General features: G+C 43.1%; 1 protein-coding gene across 3 annotated transcripts in view; it reads left to right on the plus strand.

Annotated features, from left to right (window-relative positions):
- snx29 (sorting nexin 29) overlaps positions 1-27,392 on the plus strand; it is a 100,340-nt gene that overhangs the window by 33,757 nt on the left and 39,191 nt on the right. For all 3 annotated transcript variants that reach the window (XM_028037165.1, XM_028037174.1, XM_028037179.1), the window contains exon 15: positions 23,408-23,514. In XM_028037165.1, coding sequence (XP_027892966.1) covers positions 23,408-23,514 — 107 coding nt within the window. The remainder of the gene's footprint in view (positions 1-23,407; positions 23,515-27,392) is intronic.

The following is a 27,392-nucleotide window of genomic DNA, read 5'->3' on the forward strand; positions in this document are numbered from 1 at the left end:
GTGGAAACTTTGGCATTTTAAAGAGCAAAATGACAATTTATACAAATAGCAAAAAACAAAAAGCTTTCAAATCAGTTTCCTTCAATAAAATAACTAACAAAAACTGCAGGTGTGTCTGGTGACTGAGTAAATGTAACTAGTTACTACCCAGATCTGCAGTCCGACTGAGTTTATTACAGAGCAAAGAAACTGAAATGAGTTTAAAAATATTCAGCGTTTTACTGACGGTGTTTAGATTTCAGACATTAGAGCGTCTCTGTAAGGCATAAAAAATACAATAAAAACTCAAATACGACATGATTAACAGTAGAAATCCATTTATTTAAGCCCTGATTTCTCACACACAAAATGTTTGTTTTGTTGTGAGAACCTAAACTGAAAATGCAGGGAGGCAGGCAAATCAAACCTGAACATTAAAAAGAACAAATCAAAGTAAAATCTGGGTCCAGAGGAGAGAAACTCATCACAGAGTGAGAAACGAGGAATTAACAGGAGGATCCGACAATGAACCAGAGAAACGATGAGTATTTATCCTGAGGAGGGCGATTGGTAGCAGCTTTATCTGGTTAGCAGGATCTGTGCACGTTTATTTCTGCTGTAAAATATTCAGCCGTTTTCACGCGCAGCTATATAGACCTGAAACTGAACGTGGAAAGAAGATAAAATACTTTAAATTCACATGTTGTACATCTATAAACCTAGTTTTATGTTTTAAAAAAGATGATTTTAGGTGTTTGTTTCAAAAAGCTGAAATTACTGCAAACAAACGAGGCGCTGTTTGGATAGAGAAATAAATCCTAAATTTAAAGCTGTTGGTCTGTTTTTATCCCGTCCAGAACCGTTTCCATGGTAAACATTGATGTTTGATTACTGGTTCTGCAAAAGGTCAGCAGCACAAAACTCTGACGGATCCGAGGAGGCCGACCCAGAAGGAGGAGCCCAGATGTGACCCTGCTGCTGCAGCCTGACTCGGTTCAGGAAGCAGCGCCTTGTGGGGAACAGTTTCTCTCAGCTTCTGCTCTGACTGATGCGTCTCGCCTTGATTAGGAGGTTTATTTTTCCTTTCTGGGCCACTGCTGGGATTTGGATATGAATATTTAGAGGCTTACTCAGATAACTATCCACGCTTGTTTGGAGGCTTTTCATTGGAAACCCAGCGGGGTTTTTGAGTCGCTGAGAGAGAGAGAGAGAGCCACCAGCAAACCTGCAAATCTCTATCTGCTCATCGCCGCCTGCAGCTCTCCGCTCACACCCAACTGAGCCGCACGCTCGCGTGGGTGTGTGTGTGTGTGTGTGAAAGTTGGTAATGTGCTGAGGTAAGAGTAGCTCTCTGAACATCGTAATCCTTCTTGTATGCTAAAGAGCACCTTGTATCTCGGTGAAAGGCCTGCAGGCTTAAAGGTGAGACGGAGAATCTGCTTTCTGAGAAGTTAAAATGTGGAGGTTACAGTTTAAAAAGTCCAGGAGAAGAAGAGCAGCAGGAGAAGAAGAGCAGCAGGAGAAGAAGAGCAGCAGGAGAAGAAGAGCAGCAGGGGTCCCGCTAATAAGCCGTCATGGTAACTGATGTTTCTGGACGATGAATCAACCCGGACGTTATCACGATAAGCAATAATATTGTTGTTTTGAGGCCATTTTCCAGTAATATGATGGCAATAATGGTATCATAATGCAAAAACACATTAACCATAAATTCTTATGAACATTTTAAATATCCAAAGTAAAATGAAAAAGAAATAATAAAATGAATCATGAAGTCTCTGCTAGCTGAGACCAAAACACCAGACTGAAGATTTTGGTAGAAAGAAAAACAATAAATCATGTAAGTGGAAGTTATTGAGCTGGTTTTAATGTGATTATCTGATTTATTGCTTATTGCGTCAGGCCTGTGTGTGATTTATCTTCTTTCCCAGAAACTGGATGATAAAGTCTTCAGTGTTTTGGTCTCAGCCGAACCGAATCCGTTTCTACGTCGTTTTTTTTCTTTCTGACCTATTTGACTCATTTCTCTCACATTTTGATTATTATCCTCCATTCTTTGACACCTTGAGGCCAGCTCATATTTTCTCTTTGCCTCCTTTTTTTAATCCACTTTGAATCAGAGTAAATGTTTTATTGTTGGGTAAAGATGGGATCTGGGTCGTCCATTTTCTCTGCTGCGATCATTGAACCGTTTCATCAAGCAGATCCGCATCTGGTTTCTGCTGCGGCGTGTAAACGTGACTGAGGAGGAGAAGATTGCAGCGGAGCCTCTTATTCTGCCCCACCGGCAGCTTCATCTGTTGGACAAACACTGCAGCAGCAGATAAGCCGGGGTCTCTGAGGGGCTGCTCGTGATTCCTCCTCATTCCTGCTGCTTCCTGTGGGAGCGGACGAAGCTCTGAGCTCCACGCCGCCGTCCAGCATGCTGATGACGCCGCGCTGCAGCGGCTCGTTATCGGTAACAGTCAGAGCGTGAATCACCAGAAACCAGACGATTTACATGCATCAAGGATGAAGCACGAGTCCTGGTCATCACCATCGTAATGAGCAGATTTACAGACGATGGATTCATAATTCCTGCTGCTGCTTCTGGCTGGAAAATGAAGGAAACGTGTTCAGCCCTCAAACGTTCCACATCACTAATGATTTCTAACTGAAGAGGAATATATGACCTGCTGCATTTCATTTAGATTTCTCTTATTAATTACACAGGCTCTACAGGAGCCTACAGGTTAAAATTTGACTGTAAATAGTCATGTTATTTATTTAAAATCCTGAGTTTGAACTTTTTTCCTGGTTTCTGGTGCAACAAACTAAACACTTTAAAGCTGAATGTGTAGAAAAGCAGTTTGCTCTGATCTGAACCACCTAAAAAACAGATTAAAAGCAATATATTTACATTCTTTTAGTGAAAATGTTGCTTATTTTGTCAATTAAAATACGATCAAGTCCCACCACTGAAAAGTCACCGTTAAAAACAGACATGTGGTCCAGGTCAAAGGTCACCGTGAATCTTGGAGCTGGTTGAGGCTTCATGAATGTTCAGAAACTGCAGCTCAGATTCATCCTGGATTAAAATCAGAAACAGGAGATTAAATGGTTTGTCGCTTTCAGAGAATCCACGTTATCTTTGTTTTTTTAGTTTCTCTGTGAATTTTGCAGCGCTGCCAACAACAGAAATAAATAAATAAAGTGTTTTCCTGCGAAGATCTTTTGTGTTTTGGATGAAAAGTGTTTTTCTTTGTTGCGGCGGCGAGAGTCCGCCTTCGCTCCCGTTTCTCCATGTTTGGCCTTCCTGTCCCCTAAGTGCTGCTCGTCCCAATCTGCTGTTTCTAATGAATAATCCAAACACAGGGACGTTTGATTGGCCGATACGGCGGCTGCTGTGACTGATCTGTGGCAGCAGACAGACCATAATGGAGGAAGAAGTACTGCTCAGTGTTTTTACGGCTCTTTCATCCTCCGCTCTTTGAAAAGCTTCTGAAGTTCAGGTTTTCTGTTTCCTCCTCGTGTAAAATGAATACGGAGAAAAAGCTGCTGACTGCTTCCTGAAAGTTCAGCGTTTAATGATGACATGCGTGTTGTTTAACACGCGTCAGTCAGGTGACCTGATAATGTTCGGCTAGCGGCTACAGCTAGTGGCTAGCGGCTACAGCTAGCTGCTGAAGTTACTTGATGAACTTTGACAGGTTTTGATTTTGTGGTTCGGAATCGGGCTGGAGCGTTTTGCAGCTCCCTGCAGACGTTTGGGTCGGAGCGGTTCTGGTGGTGAGAGCAGGTGGCGCTGATTAAATGTGGGCTCCAGTGATTAGCTCGTCTGGAGCAGAGGGTGACGCTCTCATCTCCTCCTAATTGACCCTGATGCTGATTAAATAACATATGCAGGAAGTTGTTGAACTCATAGAGTTGCTTGTTCCTGCTGTTGCTGCATGATTGGAATCAGAATGTGTTGCTTTAGCATCCGGCGCCATTAGCATCCGGCGCCATTAGCATTAGCTGGATAAATATTCAGGAGTTTTTCACATTATGTCAAATTAACTCCACAAACTTCAGAAGGTTTTATATGATAAACAACGCAGAGTTTTATTTTGAAGGGGGAAGGAAGATGAACTGAAGGGTTAACCCTAACTCTTAGCTCCTATTGGACAGAAATGACCAGGGGGCGGGACAAAGCACAGACACAGGAAGTAAACAAACCTGGAGATCCTGCCTGCTGCGTTTCTGCTGAACTTGAACCCGGATTGGAAATGTAAATGTCCTGATTGGCTTGTCTGATGCTGGTTGTGATTGTCGGATCGGTGCTGGAAAATTCTGCCGGTTCTGACCCACAACCTGCCGGCAGCTTCACAATCAGAACCTGCATCAGCATTGGCAACACTGGAGGCTCATCGTTACCATGACGCCCGGCTGCAGTGGCTCACGAGGTCCAAAGAGACGTTTGTTTCCTGTAGTTGGTTCGGATCGAAGCCGGTCTGGATTCACACCAGAACCAGACCTGGAAGCGGTTCTGGTTCGGTTGTTTGGGCCACACCAGAGTTTTCACATATGAAGAAACGGTCCGGATCAACGCCCAGAACCGACCAGTTCTGGTCCAGACTCATCCGGTCCAGTTTAAAGCTGACCGGATGAGTCTGGTTTGAATCCAGCGTGAAACGTCAGATTAATAATCTCCAGATTAAATCCAGATTCCTCGTTGTCTCAGATGATCTAAACTTCATCGGCAGATAAAATATTCCTTTAATATTCAGTTATTTTTTAATCTTAAGTTTGTTGGTTTAATCGAAGTTTTTTTACTTCCATGTGAAACAGAAATCTGTTTCTGCTCGGTTCTGAACGGACCCCTCCTCAACGCCGGTGAGTTTTACCCGTAGATGGCAGTGTGTCCATGGCTCTGCAGCCTGTGTGTGTGTGTGTGTGTGTGTGTGTGTGCCAGCCTGCCATGATGTGAGGAGAGGCAGAGGCACTGACGGCGCTCTGTAATGTGGATTTACTGTAATGGCCTACAAGGAAATGAGATGTAGGCGCTAAATAGTTTGGAAAGACGTCTTGCTCCGCTCTGCTGCGGGTCGGTCCGGCGCCGTTCAGCTCAGCAGAAGCTAACGTCCAACCCGCTCCTTCATCAAGATGCGGGGCGAGGCGACCGGCGCTAACGAGCTCCATCCCGTCACCTGGTTCCCGTCCCACCTCCTCTCTTCTGCCTTTAACCCGGCGCTGCAGCGGTCCGCCTCCCCGTTTCTCCCCCAGCCTCCAGAGGAGCGGCGCTCTGTCCTCCTGCTCATCCATAATGGAGGAGAAGCAAGAGGAGGCAGGGCGGCGTTTTAGGGTTTAATAGAGAGACGTCTGTCTGGTGTCACTGTGTGACAGCAACACACGGAGCAGCAGGGTGTCCAAACTTACTGTAACCGAGAGATTATTCAAAAATTAAAAACTTTTAGAAAATAAAATCCCTAAAAGGTTGAGATTATTTTACCTGCTCAAACACAAACTGAGCATAAAATATTTTAATTAAACAAATAAAATAGACTTTTTTTTCCCTTTTTTTTCTCCGAAGAGTTTTTGCGGCGCTAGTGGCTCGTATTTTTTTCCCACAGTAGGCAGACAGGAAGGAGGGTGAGGAGAGGGGGGAAGACATGCGGCAAAGGTCGTCGGGACCGGGAGTCGAACCCGCGACGTCCGCGTCGAGGACTAAGGCCTCCAAACGTGGGGCGTGCTGTGGTGGCGCAGGGGGTTAGCACAAAATAGACTATTTTTGCAGAAAACAATTGTGTAAGTCTTTGTAGATCTAAAACCTTAAAAGGCGTTTGCTTTTTTTTTTTATTGAGACAAAAGCATAAAAACATGATTTAGGTCTCTATTAGAAAACATGAGCTGCATTTAGCCAAGAGTTAAAGGGGAAAATTCACATTTTCATGTCTTTGTTCTTCCATTTGGGTCTCAACTTCTGCTACACACAACCTAAACTCTTAAAAAGCAGCCAGTCGTTTTTTGACAATAATGTTCTTTGGTTTCTGAAAAATTTGTAGTTTTAAAAATTTTCTGACTGTTGAGTATCGCTGCACCGTTACCTAGCAACCCCTGCAGAGTTCCGCTCTGTTACCTAGCAACCCCAGTGCAGCCCAGCCCCGTTACCTTAATGCAGTGGTTCCCAAAGTGTGGGGCGCACCCCCTAGGGGGAGCACAGTGCCATTACAGGGGGGCGCGGGAAGCGGTATGGATGAATGAAAAATAAACAGTTACACAGTTAAAGTGTTTCACTGTTAAGATGGTTTGTAGTTTGTTTTGTTGCAACCTGAAGTGTGATATAAACTTCAGTGGAGTTTGAAAACAAAATGTGTGTTTAGGTTTATGTCTGGTTGAACGATGTGTGACCAGCTGATTTTGTTTTCTTTTTGGTTTGGATTTTATTGTAATCTATAGTTGGGCCAGAAAATCTTTGGGAACCTCTGCCTTAATGTGATGGATGGAGAAATGCGTTTCTCAAACATTTTCTCCAGTTGAAAATCTGAAAAGTGTGGCTTACAGTTTCATTCAACCCTCTGAATATAATCCAGTCCGGGTTTAAATGAAGCCTTGCTGTGTGTGATTTAATACACACCGTCCAGGAGACGTTCTGGGACAAACTTTACGGTTCCAGTTTGCCGATACGTTCCAAATAAAAAACATCGAAACAAATTTAAATTCATTGTAAATTCCAAATGAAAGACAGAAACCTTGTTCGACGCGGAGAGCTGCAGTCTGATTGCGTCGCATTTTCTGCTTCGGTTTGTTTCTGGCCGCCTCTCCAGCTGCTGCTGAATGTTAATGTTTGGGATTCCCTGCTTTCTCATACAGAGGCAGAAAACCTTCCAGTGTTTCGTGCCTGAATCAAACATCAGCTGCAGAGAGCCGTACTGTACGCTGGCAGGGTCAGCCAGGCGGCGCCGGAGGCCGCTGCTCACATCACGAATCAGTGCAACCCCAAGAAAAGCTGCGTCTTCAGATTCGCATTCAGGATTAAAAGTTTCTGCATGTTTGATCTGCAGTTCTCATCTGAAGGGGCGGGACTTGGCCCGCGGGCCGCGAAGGGCTCGGTTCTGGTTCAGACAGGAGGCGGCGTTGTCTGCGGCTCGTCCAACAACGTTTGGCTTAGAGGGGAAATGTGAGGAGAAAAATGCTGCTGTGCTGAGGAGCTTCCTGTGTTTTACTGTTTAATGCTCTTTCTCTTCTGACAATTAATCAATTAACGGATTATTTTATCAACTATTCTGACGATTAATTGATTAATCGTCAGAGTAATAGATTATTCTAGCAAATATAATTACGATTAATCAATCATTTTGATGATCAGAATAATCATTATTCTGATTAATTGGATAATAATTGGCACATACATTAGTTTTTATTTATTGAAGGACTTCTTCCCTTTTTATACAATATTAGAAATGCATTAAAAGATACAAATAAACTAATAATTAATTTCCATTTTTAAATAATAAAATTATAATTTCTTACCTAAAACTCAACAACAGCCTTCCTTTAGTTACGTTTGATCATTTTAGCAAAGGATGCTTCTCCAGCTAAAAGATTTTTCTACCATTAATGTGAAAAGTTCAGACTTGATTTCACATTAATACAGTAAAGGTGATTATTTATTGTACTGATTAGTCCAATAATCAATGTTCCCATCAGTTTGATAGGAAAATGTGCTTAAAGGATGTTTATCTACCACTAAACTGTAAAATATTTTTTGAACATTTCTGGGTTAATTATTGCTGTCGTTGTGTTTTAACAAATGGGTTCTTGAAGTCTGTAAACTCCAGTTTAATGATTAATCGATTACTAGATAAATTGATTTCAATAATTGATTAATTACTATTAACCTGGTTAATAGTTCCAGCCCTGACCAGAACCAGAGACCTGTGCTGACCCGTCTGCTCGCCGTTTTTAGTTACGTTTGATCCGTTTTTCCGTCTCGGTTCTTCAGGTTTTCCATCGGCTCTGAAACAGGAAGTCTCTAAATTCTCGCTCCCTCCTCTCGTTGTCTCCATATCATGTCTCAGCGTAGTGATCGTGGATTTAAATGAGCAGATTGTTATCAGCTCCTCTCTCATCTCCAAATCTTCCAGATGGAAACATCAATTCTTAATGTTCATTCTGCCATGTTGGCGCTTCCTGCCTGGGGCGTACAGAACCAGAGCAGCTCCTCTCTTCCTAGAAGACTGCAGCCAAGCGCTCATTAAAAAGCACCGAACCCGCATCACCTTCGCCACCAGACAGTGGAGTAAGAGCTTTCAGCGAACGCTGGATGACTGGCAGCCTCTTCGTCCCCGCTGCGCTTTATGAGCTGATGCCTCTGACATTGGGAGAGCCTGACTGTTATTGCCTCAAGGCCGAGATAAAGCAACCCAAATCAAACGGCTCAGTTGGAAAGTAGTGCTGACACCCAACGCTGAACAGATTCACTGTGTTAATGCCAGTTTCAGGGATGAATACTTGGAGCTAATTTAAACCAACAACCTGCTCAGATTTACAGGAATTTTTTTTCCATAACGTTTTTTTTCTGCTGTTTATCACAACACAATAAATCTTTCAGTTTTCTGCCGCGTTCTTCTGTTCCTGCTCTCAGAAATTGGTTTCCTGCTCATTCCCTCTCCAGCTGCTGGAGTCAATGGAGTTGAAGTAGGTCTGAGCAGCGAACCGTGGTGGACAGAGTCGCTCATTTGTTATCCTGCCTTTATGTCGGCTTTTAAATGTGCGAGCGAACTCCGGCGATTTACACTTGTAAATGTCAAGGCTGAATGATTTCAGGCCGCATGCAGATGGATGGGCTGCATTCTCAACATTTCTCATTTAAATCTCTTTAAAGAACAAGAAAAACGGTTAGATTGTTCTGAAACTGCCCACCAAGAGTTAGTCCAGTCCTGGGCGACGGTTGTTAGGAACGCACCTAATATTGACTGATCAGTAAAACTGGGCCAATATTAACAACTGATATTTATTCAACCCTTGTGAAATATATGCATCTCCAACAATCTAATGAAACTTTGTATACTGCTTTCTGTCTAGAAATTCTCTTCAGTTTTGTATGAATCCGTATCGTCTGCAGGGTGCGACGGTTAACTCTGAGTTCGGTCAGATGTTTGTCGTACATAAACTGATGATGCATCATTAAAATCCTGTATGCTCTAGATTTAAAATGCTCATCTCAGAATATTTGGAGAGGTTTTGGACACAGGATAGATTATTAACGAGTTTATCAAATTCTGTTTTCACTCCCAAAATGGGAATTCTGACTTTCATTTTCAAATGTGGGATTTTCACGCTGTACTTCTGTCATGAAACTCTTTTTTCAAAGGATTTACAGACAAACTTTGTATTTTTCATAAATGTTCCTCTTGCTGGGTTGGACTTGGTGGTTCATAACTGCTTGCTTTTCTAGTTTTTTTTTTGTCTCAACATAGCAGATTTATTTTCTTGTCAGTCGAATTGTTTAAGAAGTTGCATGAAAGGTGGGAAATGATTAAATACTTCTATTTTAGTCGTGTTATTTTTAGATTTCAAACACCTGAAATCTCAGCAGCAGTGAGTTCACGTTACACATTTCCACACAGGTGAAAACCTAACGGTAAAAATGTATTAGCAGCCATTAAATCTGGCAGCCGTGACTCTAAAATGAGGGATTGTTTTCAATAATCTGTATTTAGCCCCAGATAACAGATGAACAATGTGTGAAGTGTATTTCTATCTCCAGACGCTCCCAGCTGGGAGTCGGCTCCTAACTGGTGGCTCCGTGCGATTAAGCAGGATGTCGGCAGCGTTGATGCTCTTTAACAGCGCAGACTGTTTAACTTAGTGACCAAAAAGCCATTACATTGACTTTGTAAAATGCAGCCAATTAGCAGAAGTGCTTCGCTGCAGAGGTGAGAAAGATGTTCTTCATCCTCCAGTTTTCCTTCACAGTCACTGGCTGAAGACGTGAGGAATCCTGTTATTATTTAACAGCTAGTCTTTTATTCATAAATGTTCCCTGGTAGTATTCAGTGGTTGCAAAGAAAGCATATTTTATTCATGAAGCGTATTTTTTACCCACAAAACATCTCAAATGTTGTTGATGATTTTTTATGTGTAATAAAACTGAGTCGGTTTAGATTTACATAAGAATTAAATTATATTTGAGCTGCTTAATGTGATTTCTGGAGGCGGTTTCTTGCATTGGATTTTATTTAGGGGTAAAAGAGTAAACGGGTTTGAGGGCTGCTGTCGCTGTAGACGTTTGAAGTTTGACTCCTGACCTTATGACCTTTGTTTTTATTTGTCATGTTTGCAGTAAAAACACAATTCGTTATAGAATGAAAAACTAGACTTTTTTAAGTAAACAGTATAATTGAAAAGTCTGATACCATGTGTGAACATGGCCGCCTTGTAACATGGCCGCCGTGCGGCATGGCCGCCTGGCAACATGGCCGCCTTGTAGCAAACAGGTCTTGTGTCCGGATGGAGTTTGCGTGTTTTTCCTCGTGCACACGTTGTTTCTGTCCTTCTTTCCCCCACAGACCAGAAACGTGAGTTTTGGGTGAATTTTTGTCTCTAAATTGTCTCTGGCTGATTGTCTCTGTGTTGGACGGCTGATCTGTCCATCCTGTCCCCTGCGTCTTGTTCAGTGACTGCTGGAAATGGGAAAACCAGATCTAAGCCGTATAGACGATTTGTTTATGGATGAAGAAGTTTTGGTCCAAACAGAGAGACACTCTGACTGACAGATATAAACTGTCCAACCCTTGAAATACAATATAAATAATAACACAGAGGCTCCAGAGGAGTGTTTTCCTGTGAAGCTCAGCGTGTTTGTTATTCAGAGTGACGCGTGGCGCTTAGAGAGCGAGAGCCACTTTCCTCCTCATGCATATTAGAGGCGTTGGTTCTGGTTGGACTCTGTTCAGAAGCCCAATCACTCTGGGGCTCCGCGAGGAAAAATTAAACCCAGACTTCACAAGGTGTGATTGAACGCTTTGCTCCGCTTTAAAATAACGCTCACGCTGCGCCGGCTGCCGCTCTGAGGAAAGTCATGTTGTCATAGCGATAGACGAGATAATCGACGGTGGTTACAGAGGCGGGTCGCTGTTCTGCAGGTTCTGGAGCTTCTGCGTTCATAGGATTTAGTAAAACGGCTCAATTAAATACGAGAAGAACGCAGATGTTTGAGACTCTGAGCGGGGAAACGTGTCTTCCCTGGACTCCTTCATAACTCCATGAGACGATTATTCCTTTCTTCAGGTCAATTCTCTTTATTTACATTTTACTAGTCTGACAAAAAAAGTCATCACAAGTTCTCAAACACTAATCTATATTTATATTTATATATCAGGTGAACCAGCAGCAAGTTACTGATGTCTGTTTTAGAAAACCACACAGAGCCAGCAGATAACCACCAGCTGCTAGTCATCCGTTTACTCGATTAATCGATTTCTAAATTTACTGACCATTATTTCAATAATCAACTAACCGTTTCAGTTCTAGTCAAATGTAACCTGATTAGCATTTGGAGCTCACCTGTGTAGTTAAAGCTCAGCATAAGCAGAGCCGTTCTGTGAAACATGGTGGTGGCTGCATCATGCTGTGGATGCAACTAAAAATAGTCACATAAACCCAGATCATTCTGAGCCTTTTGTTTCTATGAAGTGGGATAGGTCCAGGGTGTGTGAGGCGCTGCAGGTCGCTGGTTCTGTAAAAACTGGTTGTGTGAATCCAGGAGGCGGAGCTTTAATTCCTCCTGTAATCGCGGATTGAGCTGCGATGGTTTCCAGCTGAGACGTTTCTGGGTCAGACGTTTTATTTTCTATCCTGAAGATTGCTTTGATCCCAGAAATAATTAGGTTTTCCTGCTGCTTGTGAAAACCTCAGACACCTGCACACACCTACACACGTTCTCACACACACCTACACACGCCTCACACACACCTACACACGTTCTCACACACACCTACACACGTTCTCACACACACCTACACACGTTCTCACACACACCTACACACGTTCTCACACACACCTACACACGCCTCACACACACCTACACACGCCTCACACACACCTACACACGTTCTCACACACACCTACACACGCCTCACACACACCTACACACGTTCTCACACACACCTACACACGTTCTCACACACACCTACACACGCCTCACACACACCTACACACGTTCTCACACACACCTACACACGCCTCACACACACCTACACACGTTCTCACACACACCTACACACGCCTCACACACACCTACACACGTTCTCACACACACCTACACACGCCCTCACACACACCTACACACGTTCTCACACACACCTACACACGCCTCACACACACCTACACACGCCTCACACACACCTACACACGCCTCACACACACCTACACACGCCTCACACACACCTACACACGCCCTCACACACACCTACACACGTTCTCACACACACCTACACACGTCCTCACACACACCTACACACGTTCTCACACACGCCTACACACGCCCTCACACACACCTACACACGTTCTCACACACACCTACACACGTTCTCACACACACCTACACACGCCTCACACACACCTACACACGTTCTCACACACACCTACACACGCCTCACACACACCTACACACGTTCTCACACACACCTACACACGCCTCACACACACCTACACACGTTCTCACACACACCTACACACGTTCTCACACACACCTACACACGCCTCACACACACCTACACACGTTCTCACACACACCTACACACGCCTCACACACACCTACACACGTTCTCACACACACCTACACACGCCTCACACACACCTACACACGTTCTCACACACACCTACACACGCCCTCACACACACCTACACACGTTCTCACACACACCTACACACGCCTCACACACACCTACACACGCCTCACACACACCTACACACGCCTCACACACACCTACACACGCCTCACACACACCTACACACGCCCTCACACACACCTACACACGTTCTCACACACACCTACACACGTCCTCACACACACCTACACACGTTCTCACACACGCCTACACACGCCCTCACACACACCTACACACGTTCTCACACACACCTACACACGTTCTCACACACACCTACACACGCCTCACACACACCTACACACGTTCTCACACACACCTACACACGCCTCACACACACCTACACACGTTCTCACACACACCTACACACGCCTCACACACACCTACACACGTTCTCACACACACCTACACACGCCTCACACACACCTACACACGCCTCACACACACCTACACACGCCCTCACACACACCTACACACGTTCTCACACACACCTACACACGTCCTCACACATACCTACACACGTTCTCACACACACCTACACACGCCCTCACACACACCTACACACGTTCTCACACACACCGCTCCTCCCAACATTCGTTTCAGAGAGCAATCACACGTCTGACAACCCAAACCTGACAGAAGATGGAGAGATGGTTGGGCTTTTACACGCCAGATCAGGAATTCACCAGATGTGACTTTTTCCAGGACGAATATTAAACCGCCGCTAGCGGCTAGCAGCTAGCCGCTACCTGCCTGGGGACAGACGCTGACTGGAGCTGGAGACTCATGAAACTCAGATTGAATCACATCCTGACTCTGCTCCTCTGTATCCTGAACATGGAGGCATGAATGAGTGAACCTGCCAGGTTTTCTGATTCTAGAGTTTTTGCATAAATAATCAATAAATCAATTAATCGCACTAGACAGTTCCTAAAGAGACGCTTCCTCCCAATATTATTGAAAAGTCGCCATCTTGAGAAACGCTGCGCATGTCAGACACCCAGGAGTTACTTTGCTCTTATTGTTTTCTGTTTTCCCGGGCTACAGGTGAATTAATATAATTTTTTCAAATGCAGTTTTGTTTACTGAGACTTCATAATGCATTTTAATTATTGTTTTATTCCAGATGTTTAAAATGTTTCAGTTCCAGTGGGTTTAACACCGGAGGGTGTACTTGCATCAACGTCAGTGTCACTATATTAGTAGAAAATTGTCTGAAAATGACAATATTATCGATTCTAGCAATAATTTTTGGGAGAATTAATCGTTCTGCAAAATCTGTTTGTGCGCAGCAGAAACACAGGGTGTGTTTAGTTTGTTTAATGAGAGATCTGAGAAGACGGTTGAGTTTCTCTCCATAACTAAAAGTTCTCCTCTCAGTTTGGTTCTGTTGAGCCGGAGCGGTTCTGGATTCGCTGCACGCCTCAGTCCCTGCGGGTCTCCGCTCCAAACAGCATGAGCGTCGCAGGGAACCATGCGATCCGTTTGGCATTCTGACGACGTGTCGCATGCAAATTGTGCTTTTTATGGAATTAATGATGAAGCCACATACAAGCATTTAGAATCCCATGAATATTAAATCAGACCTTCAGGTTCTCGTGATCAGAATAGCGACGGCGCCACCGTTTATGCAGAAAGCTGCAGTTCCTCCGATTAGACAGAATGAAACTTTAATACCAATCACATGCATGATGGATGTAAAATTACAGACGAGGACATGTGGAGATGAAAATTGGGTTAGAAGGAGACAGAGTTCACTTTGACTCAGATTCAATCATGATTATTAACGACAGCCATTTTCCTCTTCAGGTTTAGATGCATAAATGGTAAAAACAGACAAGTTTGGACTTATATGTTTGCACTAACGCTAAAGAAGCTTGAAGGTGACCTGCAATGCTTCCTTGAACAGGTTAGGATCGTCGATGGCCTACACAAAACCTGTTAGTTACATTATTTTCACAAACTTACTCTTCTCAATGAGCTGCTTTAGGGTCTCCATCACTTTAAATCCAATAAGCTGCTGCTGGCCACGCCCCCAACTCAACATTTGCTCTCACACCTGGAAGTCCCTGCAACCAAATGCAATTGTACAGCTTTGAAAAGCATTAGCGGAGCCTCCAGCACAGCCAACCAGAATGCAGCAAGAGGTTTCTGGATGGTGAATCAACAAAACGGTCTTTTCCAGCAGCCATTGTACAGCAGTAAAACCAGCTGACCAATCGTACTGGAGCTCAGCTGGGGTTGCTAGGTAACGGGCAGTTTGATGTTTTTGAAACTGCTCATTTTCCAGACACCAAAAAACATGAGCTCATTGCTAAAATACAAGTTGGTGATTTTTTTAAGCATTGTTTTTTTAGAATCAGTAGAAACTCAAATGAAAGCACAAAAACATGCAAAATGTACATTTGATGTCATACATCCACTTTAAAGAAGCTTAAAAGTCTTAATATTCATCTTCTTTGCAGCAGATTCATCCAACACTGAAACATTTAGTCCAGCTGATTTTACTTGTTTTTTTACCAATGGATTTTTTTGTAACTGAAATACAACAAAGTGAAAAAAATCTTTACTGGCTGATACTCTCATCTTAATGCTGCGTACAGAGCTCTACGTTTTATACACCACAGAAGAAGAAACAACACACACACACACACACGCACACACACACACACACACACACACACACACACACACACACACACACACACACACACACACACACACACACACACAGTGTCCATTCAGAGCCATTTACTTTCTCCTGACTGAGTTCTTGTTGACATGGTTACCAGAGAAATAAAAATCACCTTTTTATTATTTACAGAAATATGTTTCTGCAAATACAATATGACAAAGATAGTTTGTAACACAGATGTCACACTCTGTGTTGTAATTTTACCCATTCTTGGTATGAATTTAGTCACATAATTATCTAACTATGAACTCGATTATCAGCTTATTTCCACCGTAAACTAATTTAATGTATTTGACTGAATGTCATCACAGTCGTATCTCCTTTAAAATAAAATTTCTCATTAAAACCAAAATGTCTTCTCCTAGATAAGAAAGGTTGTAACAGTAAAATGGTAAACTCTCTGGGTGTTAGACGTTGAATCTGGTTTTAGTGAAATGCCGTGATGTCAGGCGATGCGCCGCAGTTTTTCTGATGGAAGCTGGTCTGCAGTTCCTCTCACCTTGAGTTCGGAACCAGGCGGAGAGCTGAAGGTCGTTAGCGGTTAGCGAAGCTGCTCTGGATTATTTCAGGAACTCAAAGAGCTGAAAGTAGAACAAGCAGGCAGATGGTGCTTAGCGGTGAAGGCTGTGTGTGTGTTGTATGATTTATGCATGTTTTTTCTTCCTGCGGGCGATATAATGTAAACATGTTGCACGGAGTATCGTCTAATTGAAGCCCTTCATGTTTAATCTGCGGTGCAGTCGACTTAAACGAGCTTCTGGCTCTCGGTGCCAGAACATTTGTTCCCGTTTCACTCTCGTCTTTGCTCAGGAGAAAACCCTCACGAAGCTCGAATAACGAGCGCTCGGAGTTTTCCTCTCATTAAAATTGGAAAAGGCTTTCCCTCTAAGCCTGAGCCGAACGGAGGAGGAGCCGACCGGGCCTCCTGCTGTGAGTTGCACATCTGGAGACGTCTTCCCTCAGAGCCTGGACTTGGTTTATCTAGAACCCGTTAGACGACATGAAGTCAGTGATCCAACGGCCCTTTAACGGCAGGACCAACACTCGCTGGACTCGGTTTGTATCAGTCTGAAGAAGACATGCCGCCCTCATTCCTTCACCAATAGATGGCGCTGTGGCCCAGCTGACTTGGTTTATTACTCCTAAACTGAAAGCTTGAGTGATTCTGTATCAGATGAACTGAGTCACATTAATTCCTGATTAAAATTTGTGAAAAAGACGATGATGAAGAGGAGGAGGAGGACGATGATGATGGGAGTGGGCGGAGCCGGAGAGAAGAGGAAGGAGAAATGGAGGTGACAGAAGAAGTTTGAAAGGTGGAACAAAGACAAACATGTTTTATAACAGAACGACATGGTTTGTTTCTAACATCTGGGAGTATTTCAGCACGATTTCATTTTTAATTTTAAAGGGCCGGTGTCGTGTAAAGTTATTAAAACCTTAAAATTGGTAAAATCTTTTAAATCTTTTTTTTTTTTTATGTTTTAGCCTCATCAGAATCAAACCTACAGTGTTGCTTTGTTTCTTTGAGAAATCCTCTAATTTCCATGGCAACCACTCAACTGTTCAAAACACCTGGGTGGGGCTGAGTGGGGGAGGCGCAGCTCCTCCCCCACCCAGCTCCTTCAGACTAGCCAGCAGCAGTTAGCAACCAGCTGAGCTCATTATAGGAGCTGCTGCTCAGAGCAACGCTGGTAAAAACGTTAAAGGGTTAATAGAGCAGCCATGTTGGGACGACTTCCTGGAGGCGGAGCTTCAGAAAGAGCAGGACCTCTTCTTAAAGAGACAGAGGCCCAAATTTAAGGAGTTACATCAGGAACTAAAATGTAATATTTATAGAATTTTTAAGAAGAAGAATTATTTTATTCATCCCAGCAGGGAAATTATTTCGCAGTTACAGCAGGAAGTTTTTATACACAGATTAACACACACACGACAGGAGCTGCGTCTGCAGGCAGCCAGCTGAGCCGGCGCCATTTTTGAAGGAGGACATGCGGCAAAGGTCGTCGGGACCGGGAGGCGAACCCGCGATGTCCGCGGGTCTAAGGCCTCCAAATGTGGGGCTATAAAATGTCACAAAGAGCCTGGAAAACGCGTAGTACTGCCCCTTTAAGTCAAGTGACGTTTATTTGTGAAACACGTTTCAGCACCAAGGCAGTTCAAAGACAGGCGTGTTTAATAACAGGTAAAAGGATTTTTCCTGAATGACATTAATGTTGAGCTCAGACATGAGAAAGTCGATCGTTACAAACTTTGTTCATCTGGGAGAATTTGAGCGTGATTTAATTTTTAATTTTAGTTTGTTTCCTCTGGAGGACTTGGACCTTTTTCATGACTGCCTGTGTTTCTGATTTGATCTGTTTAGTGGCAGAATAAGTTTGAAGGATTCGACCAAGACGTTTTATCACAGATCTTTTTTTTTTTTTTAGTGACATGAATGTTGAGCTGTGTGATGGAAACGTTGGGCTGAAGGAGTGATTTCATCCGGGTTTCATGCCGGCGCCTCGACCAGCTGCACTTGGTTGCACATGAGTTGTGTTTTTTTTTTGTTGCACATGTTTTATTGAGCAGCACCGCTTCAGCGCGTCGCAGCAGAACCGAGGTTTGTTTGTTCAGAACCGCGGCTCGGTGACGCCGCCGCTAATGGACCGAGCAGCACCAGAGGCACTGATGTCATCATCGCCCATCAACGCTCGACTTCAGTATAAAAGCTCAACTACTGCAACCAAGGATTATTTTAGTTAACGATTAATCGATTATTCTGGTGATTAATCAGATAAAATATTGGCTGATTTTCCAGATTTTTTTAAATAAACCTTTTTTATACAAAATTAGAAATAGCTTAAAAATGCAAATAAACACAATTCATGATTTTTAAAAGGGAAATAAGCATATTGTTGCCTAGAAGTCAACAACAGCTTGTTCATTTGTAGCAAACAATAATTCTGCAGATAAAAATCCTTCTAACATCAACATGAGAAAAGCTCAGGCCTTTCTGCTGGACTGAACACCAGTACAGATTAGGACTGATCTGGCGATTATTTTTAGATTAACGGATTAATAATTGAATGCAAAACGATACTTTAAGAATTTTTTTCTGGATTTGAGCTGAAACTATCATTCGAAGAGTTCTGGGTTAAAAAAACTTTACAGGCAAAGATTGTTTTATATATTTTTAATGCAAAATGTTTGTTTTGTGCAGTTTGTTCTTAATTACTGCTCTGAATATGTTGCTCCCACAGCAGTTGGCCATTTTTAGCTTATTAAAATAAGCTATTATATAAGCCATTATATAAGCTTATATTGATCACTAAATTAATTGATGATTATTTCAATAATTGATTCATCATGATTAATCAGATTAATCGTTTCAGCCCTGCTCTGATTTTTCCTCTGGTTTTATCCAGTCTGCTGGTGTGACCTCATCCTCTCATGTTGCTCCACATCCAGTGCTGATTTAAATGTTTGTTGCTTTAATTGTGAAACAAACAGATTACAGTTTCCTCCAGTGAAAATCTTCATTTCTCTGTTGTTTACAGACGCGTCTGCAGGGTTTCGGTTTGTTTCCTGGTTTCTGGCTGATCAGGGGAGTAGAAACCGACAGACAGGGAAGGACGGAGTGTTTCTCCTGTAACTCTGGGCAGAATAAAATAAACATGAGTCGACTTGCAGGCGTGTTATCCCGGTAATTTAGCAGCGCTCTGCGCCGACGCTCCCCGCTGGATTTTCCAATTGCCTGTTTGTTCCTGGTGAACGTGGAGCGCCTTTTCTGCCCGGCGGTGCTTTCACTGTCTCACCGAGCGAACTGACAGCAGGAAGCACGGTTCAGAACCAGCCCGCGGTTCTGAACGGTTCTTCTCTGAACATTTGACCCATTTAGGGGGAGAAATTCTCCACTTTCCAGCTGAATTTCCCGGTAGAACGGAGTGTAGGCCAGATTTCCCTGGAGAAACCGGCAGTGCAGGGAGCCGCCGAGGGACAAACACGTCTGGGACGAGGAACCGCAACACGACACGCCGTCAAGTTTTAGCTTTTTATTGGGACGTTTGACATTTTAATACTAAACAACTGATTTAAACAAATTAACAATCAATCAATTATTGAAAAAACGTTTGAGATTTTTTAGTAAACAGTTGATTTTAGAAGATGTTTTATATTTAAATGCTTTTTTGCAGTGGAAGTGAAAGGTCTCCATAATTTGACCTTTAACCTCGGTTGGACAGGAATCAGTTCAAAACGACCATCATTTAAACCAGGGCTGAAATGATTAATCGCAATTAATCAGTTATTGAAAACTGTCCAGCTGGTGAAAGAACAACAGAGTAATGAAGCAAAAACTGTACAAAAGGATAAACATTTTCCATGTTACATAAATAAAATGTTCCTCATCTGTAAATCTAGCAGAACTTCTCTAGTGGCAGATTTATCTTCACCTGGTTCTGTAAACATCTATTGATCAGCTTTTGTTAATCAGTTAATCAATAATAATCTTATGTTGATGTTAGGACTTTTTTAGCTGCAGATTCTAGAAATGATCAAACCTTCACTAAATGAAAGCTGTTGTTGACTTTTACACAATAAAACGTTTATTTGCATATTTAATGTATTTCTAATATTGTATAAAAGCCCAGGTGGTTAAATGAAATTTCTGCAGAATGACAGTTTTTTTTTATGCGAATAATTGTCTGATTAATCGATATATTAATTGATTACCGCTGATCGTGTGCAGAACAGAACCTCAGATAGAGAAAATGACGCAGCAGGAATTTCACCAAGAACTCCAGAATCTGCCCAGTTCTGCTTCTTGTTTTAAAAACTCTCAGATTTTCTCGTCTTTGGTTTCATGTTTGCGTTTCTCGTCCCTTTGCAGCCCTGAGGGATTCCTGCATGCAGCTGCTGGCTTTCTGGCCCACTTAGTTGTTATTTCAGACCAGCTGTTTGCTTCTTCTCACACGGCCCAGAACAGCTGCGTGGATCCGTCCCTCTCCTCTCGCTCCTCCGTTCCTCGCCTACCGTTTCTGCTCCTGTTTGTTTCTCATTACCTGAAGCATTTAGCCGACTCCATTAATCCACCTGCATGGAAACGGGAGGGGAAGCAGTGGCTGGCAGTTTGCATCGTTTTTATTTTTGTTGCTCTGTTTGGGTAAAAAATGCGTTTCATTCCTTGTTTGTGTTTGAGCTGAACAAGAAGAAATCCAGCAACACTCTGTTGGACGGACAATAAATACATTGGACCTGAAACGATTAATCGGATTCATTGTGATTAATCAACTAATCATTAACTGCAGCATACAGACTAAAAAAAGAAAAACTCACCAACATCAGTAATTCAGACAAAACTCTACAAAAAATAAACATTTTGTATTTAAGATTAAGAAACCGTCTTTGTCTGTAAATCACTTTTATTATTCGATTAATTGTCAGAATAATAGATTAATTGATACCTAAAATAATTGTCAGTTGCAGCCCTAAAATTCATCCTGGGTTATTTTAAGTTCCTCTGTGTTTGGTCCCATGATAACTCATCATGTTTTAATACTTTAATACTTACTCACATTTTCCTGATGATTTAAATCGACTCCACGTCTTCAGCTTCAGATCTTTAACATCATGTGTGCAGGTTGCTTCCCTTTGCTTTGTTTAGACCATCTAGACTTTGCATCTCGTCTCCGCCGGCCGTAAACACGTCTCCTGAAGAGACGTCAGTAGGATGGACCTTACCAAGCTCCGCCCACAACCGACCCACGTGACCGCAAGTCTCACAAACAAAGCCTGGTTGTTTCTAGGTAACATGACTGATTAGTGAATCATTTCTACTGGATTTTCACAATAAATCAGCTGCTAAATGGACAGAGGAACTAACAAGTTCATGTCATCATCTGGGAGGAGGTTACTGGTTTCTCAGTCACAAGCTGGTTGCAAACCTGAGGCCAGCAGGTGTCAGTCAGTTATGGTAGATCTGAACTTTGACCTCAATGTGAGAAGCTACAGGAACCAAAGAGCTCTGTAAAGGTAAAGGCAAATCTTCTGAAGTTGGGATATAATTCATTTAATTTCACATAATTACCACGGTAGAAGCCATTTGTTTGTTAAAATTTTATGAAATATATTTGTTCTATTTGATGTTTGTTGTGAATGACGTAAACTCACAAACTAACGAGGTAATTAGTCCAACGGTTAGAAACTACAGGGGCTGTAATGAGCCACAGCAAAGGGAAACAAAGGTAAAATAACCTGAACAGGTGATCAACTCAAAACCACTCCTACCTGTTTACTCTCTCTCTGTGTAGTTTAAGCACACCTGTTACCGTGGCAACCAAGACGAGCAAAGATTACGTTAAAAACATAATATTCGGTCCGTTACGATATCAAGTTTCCAGGCTTGATATTTATTTATCAATTATTAATCAGCGCTTCCCTGAACACAGCGATGGTTGACTGACTAGCTGTACTTGGTGCTAACGTGGCTAACAGGAGTAACAGTTTAGTCCAAAGCCTTTTCTGCTAAAATAAAACCTTTAGTGAATGTCAGATACAGACACATTGCATATTGATCTGTTTAGCTAACGTAAGACTGTGTAGCAGACAGGCTACAAGGTGTACAAGTTGTATCAGTTCTGCCATTATGCTGTACTTAGCTAACGGGAAGCTAAGTGTGTTTGTGAGACGGCCACGCTACTACGTAGAATGGGCATCAGCCAATGAAAAGTGGCCTCTCTGGTAAGGTCCATTACCGGAGCGCCCAGATTTCATCCCCTGAACCTCCACCCTAACCTCCTCCTAAACCTCCACCTGTTCCTCCGCCTGTTGGCTTTGTGCGGAGATGCTGTAGTAACGCCGTTAATTTGCTTCTGCTGTGGAGGACGACCATCCATCTTCCAGCCACTTAAAGCCCCAGAAGCTGCAGCTTCCCCAAACTCTGCCGTTATTTACGGAGGGAAGTAGATTAGTCGATGCTTCTGGCTCCGTGTCACGACTTCAGTCTGTTATCAAGCAAAGAAACAATAAACTCCATCTGAGCAGAAAGTTTGAGCAGACAAGCCGGCGGTGGAGGAAGACGCTCCGTCCTCCACGGAGCTGAACAGCAGCTATCGGTTCAGCAGTCTGTCTCAGACTTTAAGAACTTTAATCTCTCCGTACAGCAGTGAAAATAAATGTATAATTCATAACTGTTTGTTTGCCGTGCCGTTAAGTGTAACACATACAGCTGGGATTGTGTTTAAATATTAATGGATAAATGGCTTAAAATCAGCTGAAGATACGATGAAGGAAAACAACGCTCACTTTACGATCAGAGGAATTCATGTCTGCTGGAATATTTTGTTATATTTTGTTTTTGGAGCATTATTACGATGCGTAGCCACTAGCTAAATCTGCACTAGCATGCAGATTTAGCCGTCTGACCCGAGAGCGATCTGATGGTGAGCAGCGCTGCGCCCCGCGCTGATTAACTGCATCAGAACTCCTAAAATAAAATTTTTACATCAACCTGAAAGATTTCTGCCAAATCAACTCCAGCCTGTTTTTTTATTATGCTCCTAAATAACAGATATCCCTAAAATGTTTTGTTGTTTTCATTAATAACACAACTAAATGAAAACACGATTTCTGTGTTTCCATCATTGGAGAGATCAGAATCCAGACTTTCTGAATGTAAATAATTCATTTATTAAACATTATTTCCCAATGAACAAAAACAACAAGAGACTGAAGAGACTGTTTTCATTTCAGGTTGTAAATATTAAGATGCTGTTTGTTAGTTAAATGGTTTCAGTTTTTCAGCCTGGAAAAGTTTGAGAAAAACTGACAGATCAGTTTCTGCTTCTGGCCGCCATGCTGGGTTCAGAGGAACCTAACCCGTCTGTCCGTCTCCGTCCTGCAGGTCTGTCCGTCCTGCGCTCCAGCGAAGACCAGCTCCCCTCGCTGCAGACCAAATGCATCGGGGACATCGAGGAGCTCGCCGCCAGCTACGAGCGAAAGCTCATAGAGGTCAGTGTGAGCTCAGCTTCAGACGGCCACAGATCCATCCTGACTTTGGGTCAGACTGAACTTCAACCGTTTAACGTCAGTTAAGAAATGTCAGACTTTTTTAGAGAATACGTTTTTTAAACTTTGACCGTTTCCTCAGTATTTGGTGGCGTCACCTTTAAACATCTGACCTTTCCAAACATCCTTCCAAGCTTCTGAGTCCAGATTGTTTATTACTCATCCATAAAAGTCTTAAATTCATTTTTAAAAGTCTTAAATATGTCAACCACAGTCTGGACTGTTTCTCTGGAGTGTTTCTTTTTCTTGTGGGATTTTTCTTTAAGACAGAAGTTTGAATCAGATGTAGACATCTTCATTATGTTCTGTGAGAGTACCGCTAAGTAGCTGCTAGTAGCTAAAAAAACTAGCTAGCTGCTAATAAGCCCTAGCTAGCTAGTTAGCTAAAAGCACGTTGGTGGCAGCGGTTCTGAAACATGGACTTTGTCCTCAAGCTGCTCCGTAACTCTCCATGTTCCCATAGATGTTTTTTTCTGCCCAGTAGTAAAACACCCTCATAGCATGATGCTGCCACCACCGTGCTTCACAGCTTCCATTGTGTTCTTGTAAACTTCCTGTTTGTTCCTCTAACTTGGAGAGATGGAGATCCTGTCCAAACAGTAAACGAATCCAGAGGTGAACCTCTGTTCCTGACTGGGTTTATGAACCGTTTCTGTTTTGCTTCTGGATTGATGGACCCATGTCGGTACCGGACTGGTTTCACTGGCTGCTTGGTTTTTAAAACTTCCCAGTGGGACAGATAAATCTTAAAAGTTTTAGGAGTTAATCTGAATAAAACCCTTCTATTGCATTAAGTTATTGTTAGTTTCATCTGTTTGAAGCGTCGCTAACAGCAAACTCCTGCTACTGTTTGGTTTTGTAGAAATGAAAGCTTGTGAACTCGTCCTGCTGCCTGCAGAGGAATAAACCACAGAAAACATTTTTTAATTTTGCATCTTCCTCTTTGTCCCAGCTGTTTTTTAAACCCTAACCACACAAACCTGCTTCAAACTGGGAGTTTGTTCTTCGTTCAGGAGTTTATTCTGTTTGTTTAGCTGATCTTCCGTCTGCAGTTCGCTCTTTGGATCGTCTGCCGGCGCCAGAACCGGATATTTCTGTTGGATGAAGGCAGCCTGTCAGGTTTCAGCTTCATGCTGAGACGTTTTCACACCTGTCAACCTCCAGACAATAACTTTATTCTACTTACAAATAGAAAAATGTTTATTCAATAATTCTGCAGCAAAAGGGAGTTTTTAAATTGTAATGTTGCTTATTTAAATTAATTTTATTAAACTGTAGAATTATTCTTCACTTTGTGATTTGTCTCTAAAAACTGCAGTGAAACACGTGGAGGTTTGTGGCTGTTAAAGAACTCGGTGCGGTTCTGTATCGGTTAGAACCGGATCATTAAAGCTGCTCAGAACCAAGAGGACGAAACTTTTTATTTGATCCAACAGGAGAGAAATGACCCGGTTCCCTTCAGTCCGTTCAATCCAGTCTGGTCCAATCCGGTCTGGTCCGGTCCAATCCGGTCTGGTCCGGTCCGGTCTAGACTTGCTGGTCAGTTGTTGTGAGTCTGTTTGAATGATTCATGAATAATTAAATTGTAATTTTTATTTTTAATAATAACTCGTCTCTATTTTGCTTCACTTATTTATGCTGCTGCTGCATTTTTTATGCTATTTACTAATTTATCTCTTCATTTGCTGTCAGTGCGAAAGACGCCGCATGGGGGGGGGGAACCGGGTCGGTCCGGAGCCGCTGCTCCGACCCGGTTCCTCTTCCTGCCCCGCTGTGGGGCAACGCGTTGCCCTGCCGGGGTAAAACAGCACGGCAGTGAGTGTAGCATCCCGCCCAGCGTTCGGGTCGGCCCGTGGTTGCCATGACGTCGCTCCCTCCTCGCCTCGCTCTCCGAATCTGAGCGGCCTGGTTATTGATTTCCCAAAATGTCACATCAAGCCTCGTTAGAAACGTTCCTTCCTGGGAGAGACAAACAAATATTGGAGCGGGCCGGGCGGCGACCCGGCCCAGGTTTTAATGTGATGCTGCTGATCCGTTATATTGACTCTGAATGTGTTTACATTTGAGCCGAATCTCCAGGCGTCCTCTGATCTTTACCATCTTTGTTCAGACGGAACAAAAGTCCAACAGAAACCTGATTTTCCTTCCAGCTGTTGGATCGCGGATCCTCAGGATCTCTGCTACAAAACATCTGGATCTGCAGCATCTAAACCCGACGGATCGCAATGTTTCACGTTTCTAATGAGCCTCATTAAGGTTTTAATCACATACCTGAACATTATGGACAGAACTGGATTTACAGCCTGTGATATTAAAACGCAGAACTTACCTCATGAAGTGAGATTCTGGTTCTGGTGGCCTGTGACTGAGTCAGAGCTGTTATTATAACCCAAACACAAAGGTGAAAGTTTTATTAGACGCTCCAGTTTTTCCCAAGAATTGACAAAAAAATCAACAGATACTTTCATTTGTTTTGTGCAAAAACATTTCAGTGACTCCTAACGTTCACCTGTAGGTGGCAGTGTTTCTTATTTATACTAATGAGTCAAATTAATGGAATAATTTACGAATTTAACCAGATTTTTTTAACCTGACAGAAACATCTGGAGTCCCTACGTCATTCTGACACCTGACCACTAGGTGGAGACAGTCAGACATTTACATTTTTTTTAATTTCAAATGTAATAATATAATTGCATTAGAAGCTAAACCAAAATAAAGTTTGGTTTTGCAATGTCTTTCAAAATAAAAGTGAAACCTGCTGCATAAAATCCCAGCTGAACCGGATCAGCTCTCTGGTTTAACCCGTTATTGGTTTAAGCCCCGACTTACTTCACTACCTGAAATAAAGCAGAGACACTGGGTGTATTTAAAGTCACAGACACGTCGACTGAGATCTGAGAGAAAAAGCTCTGATTGGTGGCGTTGGTCTGAGAGTGTGCTGATAAGAAACGGCTGAGCAGGAAGTGATGTCACATCGTCTTATCACGGCACGCAGGCTGCTGGCGTCGCGCTGAAAGTTATCCGTTCCTGAACCGCTCCTGCGCAGAGATGCTCGGCTCCATCGCTCCGCTCGCGGTTAATTGCTTTTTGTGGTGCAGTGGGCAACTGGAGGCAGCGCTGCCTGTTGGTCAGGAGAGGAGAGCATTAATGAAACATGCAGGGACAAAACGGTGGAGAGGGAGCGATTCCTCAGGAAACACGTTTATTCAGGCATGAAAAATGTTTACAAAATGCCACATTGTTTCAAACAAAAGATCCATGATGCTGTGGGCCTGTTCTTCTCCATCGTTAATGGATGAAGTTTCTGCAAAAAGCAGATTTTTGTTTCAGGAGGCTGAGTAATGGTTGCGCTTTCTACAGTTCGGGTTTAGCGCGTTTTTGACACAGCAGTATGGCGTTTATAGTTGATGTTTCCATTGGAGCCGCCTGGAAGAGCGTCTGCCAGATCGCCCAGTGTGTGTGAACGGCGGCGCGCGATCCACGCTGAGTTTCAAACATCCAGAGGTGCAGATGGTGCTGCGACACGCTGCGTTCCCGCTTCAACGCGCCGCCGCGGGCTCGGTTCAACTCGCCAACAATAAACGTAGCTTCAGCAGTTGCTAGCTGCTCCAGGCTCTGAGTTGAAATTGATAGTGTCAAAATGATCCGACCGCTCGCCGTGGTTCTGAACTGATTTGAATTTGTGTCGTTTCGTCATTAGTGACCAGCAGCCTGATGTTTCTGTTGGTCTCCTGGTTTGTTGAACTTCATGTCAGATGGATTTCAGAATGGCAGTCGCTCTCTGTGGTGGTGAAACTTGTAAGCGCCGCTGTTGCAGG

Source organism: Xiphophorus couchianus, chromosome 2, assembly GCF_001444195.1.
Source record: "Xiphophorus couchianus chromosome 2, X_couchianus-1.0, whole genome shotgun sequence".
NCBI lineage: Eukaryota > Metazoa > Chordata > Actinopteri > Cyprinodontiformes > Poeciliidae > Xiphophorus > Xiphophorus couchianus.